A 7,348-nucleotide genomic window follows, 5' to 3' on the forward strand; every position below is an offset into this window, starting at 1 on the left:
CGGAGAGCCCCTCAGAGCCCGTACGGCCCCGGACCCTCCGGCCAACGCCCGCCGAAAGCCCTGCAGGCGACCACACGCTCATCCCCGGTAGATGGGCCCGTGCAGCGACGGGCACAGAGACCCTGCACGGACGGAGGGACAGACAGACAGACAGACGCGCACACACGCACACACCCTGCAGCCTGGCGCGCAACAGTTTTATTCCCTCATGGTTCTGCCTCAGCCAGCTGCCACTGTCTCCTTCACCCAGGCCACGACATGCTTCACGTCCACGCCGTACTTTGCAGCTGTGCAGGTCTTGTCATAGCTGACGATGCCACCTGCGTACCAGGTGTCGTCATCGGGATCCTGCACGGCAAAGGCTCCGCCTGCATCCGCGTAGCAGGGGTCCTCCCGCAGCTCACTCATGCCCACGCAGAAGGTGTCATTGCCAAGCATGGGCTGGACCCAGTAGGACACATCCTGCGCACTGTAGTATTCCCAGCACTGCTCACTCTCGGCCACTAGCAGCATCACGTACTTCATTCAGCCTGTCGGGAAAGCTAAAGGTGGCACTGCAGCCCCAGCCTGAGATGTAGCCCACCTGTCCTGGGTGCACATAGCCCTTCTGGGCCAGGCAGATGCGCTTCACCTCCTCGCCAAGAAGCACCTTCTGCTTCAGCTTCAGCAAGGCCAGGTCCACAGCCTGTGGGTAGCTGGGGTGCAGCACAACACGCTCAAATGCCCAAGTTGGGCTGCTCCCGGCTGCCCAGGAACAGCTGCAGTGTAGGGGCAATCTCTTCCAGCGTGGCATTCTCACTGTGGATGTTCAGGTACACGTTCCTGCCTGTGTTCAGCAGCCACTGGTCACCGATGAGTGTGGCCCTCACGGTCAGGTTGTGGCGGGTCACCATCCAGCCCTGCCAAGGGAAGCTGCCCTTCGGAGCCAGCATGACCCCAGTGATGCACTGCCTGGGGGGGTGGTTCTTCGGCTTCCCACACACTACATAGGGCAGGGGAAGGCCCAGGTGAGCCCCCTGAACCCAGCAGGCGCCAGATACCTCCTGGTGCTCAGCAGCCCCAGGGAGCAGCACTGAAGATGGAGGTTGTGAGCAGTCCCTGCAGCCCTTCAGCTGCCCAGACTGCCCACAGCCCCCAGCCACTGCAGTCTGCTCTCACCTGGCTCACAGACAGGCACATCCTTAACAGCCTCAGGGCTCACCCATACCTGACTCTCATCACATTTGTATGTATGTCCCTTTGGAGGGAAACCAGAGTCAGCACCACTGCCCTGCTTGTACCTCCGTGGGGCTTAGATGAACAGGAGTAGCTATTCATACCCCCAATGAAGTGGGGTGGAGTGTGAGGATGGATCACCTAGTATTGGGGCGGCCCCACACATTCTCTAGAGCTGGGCAGAAGCCCCATCCCTAGGTGCTGTGCCCATGCTGTGTACCTCACCATCACCAGAGCTGCGCAGCTGGTAGTACGGGTCGCAGTGGTACCTGACCAGGTGCTCCACGTGGCCATGTTCAATCTCCACAGGCTTTGCACACCTCCGCTCTCCAGGCAGAGAATGCTCAAGTGGCCCAGAGCCAGGACATGCTCCCACCTCCACTAGGTCCCTCCCTAGTTGTGTCTTCCCTGCCCCCTGCCTGCTCCCTGCCAAACCCCCTCCCAGCTCTGTCCAAGCCCCAGTGCTCCCCCCCTTGCCCTGGAAGGTACCAGTGGCAGCTGCAGTCCCCAGCACACTCCAGGCCAGGCCAGCGATCGATAGCTCTGCAGGAAGGAGAGGGCAGCCTCAGCATAGAACTCCTACTCTTTGCTCTCAACTGTGGGCTCCACCAGGACCCGGGGCCCTGGCCGGGCTCATGCCCTGTCCCGGTAGGAAAAAGGGGCAACTCCGTGACCCGGGGCTGCCCATCAGACAGCCGTGAGTCAGACCTGGACCCTGCTGCTACAGAGGTCAAGGCTGCAGTGTTGGGACCTGGGTGCTTCCAGGCCCAACAGTGGTCCTGCCATGGCCCTCTGCAGGGCCAGGTCCTCAGCCGGGCAAGAAGGACGGACACAGCACTGAGCACATCCAGGGACATATTGGTGTTGCTCACCCCATGCTCAAAGCAGCCTCCTCCTACGCTTGGGGCTTCCTCCTCACCCCTTTTATTACCACTTCCTTTGCGCCAGTGCAGCCCATGAGCTCCAGATCTCCTGACCCTGGTGCCTGCAGCCAGCACAATTCCCAGCAGGAAGAGCACAAAAAGCCACACCTTGCTTAGTGCCAGCGTGGCAGAGGCTTCAAGGAAGCTGCCAAACCCTGACAGGAAGCCAGCATGCCAAGAGTTTCTCAGATTTTGCAGCTACAAATATGGGAGAGGGAGCTGGCTGCAGATACTGGTACCCTGGCACTGTGACACCAGCTAAGGCTCACAGAGAGCAGACCAGCCTCGGCCCCTGGTAAACCTGCCCTGTGCCTACACCTACCATGGTCCCTGCAGAACACAGGTGGCCGCCCCACTGCAGGCTGGGGCACAGGAGGCAGGTCCCATCCCATTCTGTGCCTGGCTCTGCCCACACCATCCAGAGCTGGGGTGCCAGTGACCTGGGCAGTGCCAGCCTGGCTAGCTGAGGGGTACATGTCTTATGCCAGGGACAGGCTCTGAGGGACTGCAGCCAAGCTGGCTTCCAACCAGTAGCCACCTCTTCCCATGCAGCAGGCTGCAGCCCCGTGTCCCAGCAGCCCCTGGCCCTTGGGGTGCAGGTTGTCTGTTACAGTGCGGATACTGTAACACGATGTATTAAACCAGAAGGTCCGTAGAAAGAAATATGGACAGATTCTTGATAGCTGTTTCAGAGATGTTTATTTCTCCAGCCACATGGCCGGGGCTCTGCCGAGGAGCTCCCTCAGTCAGGGGACCTGAGGGTCCCTGCCCACGCAGGGAACACAAAACAAACAGTGGGGAACGAGGCTGACCAGGGCCAGGGAAACCCCATGTCTGTCCCCTCAGGGCCCCTCTCCCAGGGCTACATGGCAGGGGGAAGGGACCCCGACAGTTGTCAGCAGTGTCAAGGGCCCAACCCCAGCTTACAGGAACTCACAGCAGCAACCACTGGCTAGCGGCCAGTTAGGTGTGGCCAGCCAGCAGCAGGGGTGGACTGCAAAGTACATCAGCCTGTTCCCACAGTCTGCCTCCCACAAGAGCAGAGCAGAGGAGGGAGCCAGTGCAGCTTGGCCTGCTGGGGGTCTTGACAGTGCCCCCCTTCCACTCAGATATTCCAGTCCTTCAGCCTCAAGAGTGTGTCCAGTTCCAGACACCCCAGAAGGTGGCTTTTCCATCCTCTGTGAGCTTCTTTCCATCTCATGGGGTATTCTGTGTCTCTAAACAATGCAGGGCTTGACATCCCTGGCCCAGCACCAGCCAGACTCGTGCCAGCACACAGAAGGCTGGAGTCCAGCACAGGATGCATCAGGGCTCAGCAGCTCCAATCTGTGAACCTTGCCAGCACATTAGGAAGGTGCTGTGTCACCCTCAGACTGGGAGAGCAAGAATCTCCCAGGCCCTCTCCAAAGCACATCAACACCTCGGCCAATGGACCAGGTCACACCCCTGTTAGAACAGTGAGAAGTGTCATCTGTCCAGGAAGAATCCAGGAAATGAAGAGGATAGTGCAGGGGGCTGCAGAAGCGGGGAGCAGGCAGGCGATGGCCCTGACATGAGCCGAGGGCCACCACAGCGTGAGGTGAGCTGTTGTAAATAATTTTGGTGAAGTACTGTGGCACAATCCTGCTCTGCAGGGGGGACTGTGAGAGGCTGCTGAGGGAATGCTGTGTCCAAGGTGAGCTGTTGCTCAAGAAAAGCCTGACTGCAGTGAGTTCAGGGTGAAAGAAAAGTCAGCACCAGAGGTCCCAGAGACAAAACCAACAGACAGAAGCACCTTTGATCAGGCCCTTTCCACAACTGACAGGGCATGACTGCAGCCATCTCCAAACGGCTGCATACTGGCACCCAGCACCACCACCTTCCCTCCCTGCCAAGGGCCCAGCCTTGGGCAGAGGTCTCTGCCAGGGTAGGCCTGGTGCACTTGTCAGTCCATCCCAGAGCTCAGCTACCCTAGTAGCTTCTCCCACCAGGAAAAGTGGGAGCAACGCTGAAAGAACTGATCCTGCTCAGCTGAGGAGAGCTAGGCTGCATCACTCCAGGCCCTGGGGTGTCCCCAGAGCAGTACACAGGACCAGGTAAGCCAAATGTTTATTGACACTCAGTTGTGCTGTCCACAGGGAAGCCAAAACACAGCCCTGAAAAGCAGCACTGTTGTGAAGGCCGCATCCCCTGCTCCCCACCAGTGCAGCCCCTGCTTCATCAGACTGTCCCAGGGGCTGGAACCAGGACCTCGTCTCAGTCCCAGCCCGCCCAGCTCTGGAATTGTCAGACCCATCTCTGCCTGGCCATGGCTCCTCCCAGCTAGACCTTCATTCTGCAGCATGTCCGCACCGGTGATCTGCTCCAACGGCCTCCATGACGTTCTTGAAGCCCTGCTCCCTAACCAGGGACAGTGTGTGGTGGCACTGGGCTGGTACTGTGGCTCAGCCCCACAGTGCCACTGCTTGGGCACCAGCATACAGCTGTCCAGAGCTCCCCTAGGCCCAGGGGGTCTCTGGGGACATGCCTGGCCTCCACGCACCTCAGCAGCTCCTCCAGTTCCCGCTTCACTGTCCCCACCACTGGCGGCCCGTGGTACACAAGTGCTGTGTACAGCTGCACAAGCGAGGCTCCGGCACGGATCTTCTCCAGGGCATCCTGCCCATTGCTCACCCCACCCACACCGATAATGGGCACCCGGCCTGTGGGCAGGCACAGGGTCAGGATGGCACAGGCAACACTGGCATGTGCCCCCAAGCCCTGTTCTCCCATCACCTTGAGTGAGAGCGTACATCTCCCTGATGATCTGTGTGGAGAGCTCCCGTAGGGGCTTCCCACTGAGGCCCCCAGGCTCCATGCGCTGCCTGCTCCGGAGGCCGCTGGGGCGGCTCACAGTGGTATTGCTGACTATCAGCCCATCCACACCTAGCTGCAGGGGCAGTAGTGTGAGGACACAGCTTCTGCAAACAGCCCTCCCCTCCCCTCCCCTCCCACCAGGTCAGGACCACCCAGCACACAACCCAGAAACATGCCTGGGGACAAAGCTACCCCTCACTGCCTGGACTGTCTGTGTCACACAATGCCTGGGTGACACACATGGGCCCGCACAGACTCTGACTTACCCAGGACACCATCCCTACAGCAGCAAGAGAGCTGCAGGTATACCTGTCCTTCAGAGAGGTGACTTGCCAGGACCACCACAGTCCTGCCTCTGGTGGCCTCCCCTTCCTGCCTTCTCACCTCACAGACAACGCTGGCGATGTCCTGCTTGTCCTGTGCAGTGAGGTCAGGGGCAATCTTCACCAGCACGGCTGGCTTATGCTCGCAGGGCAGCAGGTCCCTCTCCACCAGCACCTGTCGGTGCACGTGGCAGTGCATGGCAGGGAGATGCCTCCTGCCCCAACGAGGAGCTAAGGACACCCACCAACAAAGGCAGTATAGGGACAGGGCCTGCTCCTCTACATGGCACCAAAGACTGGAAAGGCACCCTTGGCACAGGGCCTGGTGCACACAGCAGGCACAGGACCCCAGTGATGCCTGAAGTAGTGGGGTGGACGGCTCGCTGCCTCTTCCAGGAGCAAGTGGAGGGCAATGCCTCACTGCTCCTGAGCCCTTTGCCCCAGTACACCCCATGGCAGCAGCTGATCAAGGGACATCTCAGTGGTCCTGCCCACCACTCTGGAAAGCCACCCCACTCCTCCCTGTGCTGGGGTAAATCCACTGGCTGCAGCAGTGCAGATGCTGCCAGGGGATGGGAGGCATCCAGTGCTGTAGCTGTGGTTTAGGCTGCCTGGGGGGAGGCACCCACCTTGCTCAGCAGGTCCCGCAGCTCAGCCTTGCCCTGGAGGTCCCGCAGCCCTGGGGTGTTTGGGCTGGACACGTTCACAACTAGGTAGTCAGCCAAAGGACCCAGTGTCCGGACCCCAGCCACATAGTCAGCTGCAGCATCAGTAGAGCTCTTGTTCTTGCCCAGGTTGACTCCAAGAGGCATCCCAGCTGGAACACAGACAGCTGAACCAGGGCAGCAGGCATCACCCAACAGCCAGAGCACCCAAAAAAGGAGGTCCCAGGACCAGCTAAATTTAACATGAGAATATGCAGCCCACATATTTCATAAGGATTGGCCTGGGACTGTCCTGCAACCACAGGAGCATTGCCACAGCCGCCTCAGTCAGCACCTCCCAGCACCATAGCCTGCAGCCTGGCAGAGGTTGCCCTCAGGATCTGCCCAGCTGGAGTCCTCTTGGCTTTGGCTGTCAGCAGACACATCCTGCCCAAAGCAGCAAGTGGAGCTTGATGCCAGAGAAAACAGCAGGAGAAAGGTGCCTAGTCACAATGCCAAGCGTGAGAGACTACAGCCCCAAGAGAGTCCTGCTGTCCAAGAGTACCTTGCTCTAGCCAGGGTGCTCCTGTGCCTGGATACTGGCATTACACACCAATCCTGGCCTACAGGTACCCAGGAGATGCCCAAAACTACCCTGCAGACCCCAAGAGCAAAGGCTTACAAGCTTGTCTCACCACCAGTGAGCCTGATCTGTGTCTCCTGGCGGGCACGCAGCCTGCGCTCCACCGCGACATGGCCATGGCTGTTGAATCCATACCTGCACCAGGACAGAGGGGGCTCAAGGCTGCGTTATGTCTGTGAGCCCTAAACAGGACACGTGAGAAACACAAGGCAGACGTGTGGTCTCGGCAGCTTTGCTCAGCACATCCAACCAAAAGCTACCACAGCACCAACCACAGACCTGGGACCACCCAAATATGCACTCTCCCTCAGGGTAGGCAGACTGTAGCGCATGGCAGAACAGCTGCCCTCAGATCCCACCTGTTGATGACCGCTTCATCCTCTGCCAGCCGGAAGACCCTGGGCCTGGGGTTCCCTTCCTGGGGCTTGGGTGTGACAGTCCCCACTTCCACAAAGCCAAAGCCCATCTTGAACAGCCCGTCCACAGCCTCACACTGCTTGTCGAAGCCAGCAGCCAGACCCAATGGGTTACGGAATCGCTGCCCGAGGACTCGCACCTCCTGCGGGGCTGGAGCTGGGTCAGAGCCCACGGACTCCGGGAGCCACAGCCCCGCTCCGACGCCGCTCCCGACAGACCCAGCCGCCTCCCCTGCCCTGTGGGGTGTCCTCATGGGATGCCTGCCCGAGAGTCCCTCGTCGCCCCCAACGGACTGCGACAGGACCCGGCTGCCTGCGCACCCCCCTGGACCCTGCCACCCCCCCCCTA

General features: G+C 60.1%; 2 protein-coding genes across 2 annotated transcripts in view; both read right to left on the bottom strand.

Annotated features, from left to right (window-relative positions):
• Window positions 1-176: 176 nt before the first annotated feature.
• LOC103620601 (haptoglobin) lies at window positions 177-2,614 on the bottom strand. The gene is given in 7 exon segments (XM_008639225.2): window positions 177-522; window positions 524-718; window positions 720-982; window positions 1,159-1,237; window positions 1,436-1,542; window positions 1,705-1,779; window positions 2,554-2,614. Coding segments are annotated over 7 exon segments (1,083 nt in total). The 3' UTR covers window positions 177-219.
• A 1,731-nt stretch (window positions 2,615-4,345) lies between these two features.
• Window positions 4,346-7,348, bottom strand: part of DHODH (dihydroorotate dehydrogenase (quinone)) — a 3,698-nt gene continuing 695 nt past the window's right edge. Inside the window, exons 2-8 of the mRNA XM_017741376.1 lie at window positions 6,943-7,142; window positions 6,636-6,718; window positions 5,926-6,113; window positions 5,358-5,471; window positions 4,893-5,046; window positions 4,660-4,819; window positions 4,346-4,517 (exon numbers count right to left, since the gene is read on the bottom strand). Coding sequence (XP_017596865.1) covers window positions 4,448-4,517; window positions 4,660-4,819; window positions 4,893-5,046; window positions 5,358-5,471; window positions 5,926-6,113; window positions 6,636-6,718; window positions 6,943-7,142 — 969 coding nt within the window. The 3' untranslated portion in view covers window positions 4,346-4,447. The remainder of the gene's footprint in view (window positions 4,518-4,659; window positions 4,820-4,892; window positions 5,047-5,357; window positions 5,472-5,925; window positions 6,114-6,635; window positions 6,719-6,942; window positions 7,143-7,348) is intronic.

The sequence above is a fragment of the Corvus brachyrhynchos genome, unplaced genomic scaffold (genome assembly GCF_000691975.1).
Source record: "Corvus brachyrhynchos isolate BGI_N302 unplaced genomic scaffold, ASM69197v1 scaffold365, whole genome shotgun sequence".
Lineage (NCBI taxonomy): Eukaryota > Metazoa > Chordata > Aves > Passeriformes > Corvidae > Corvus > Corvus brachyrhynchos.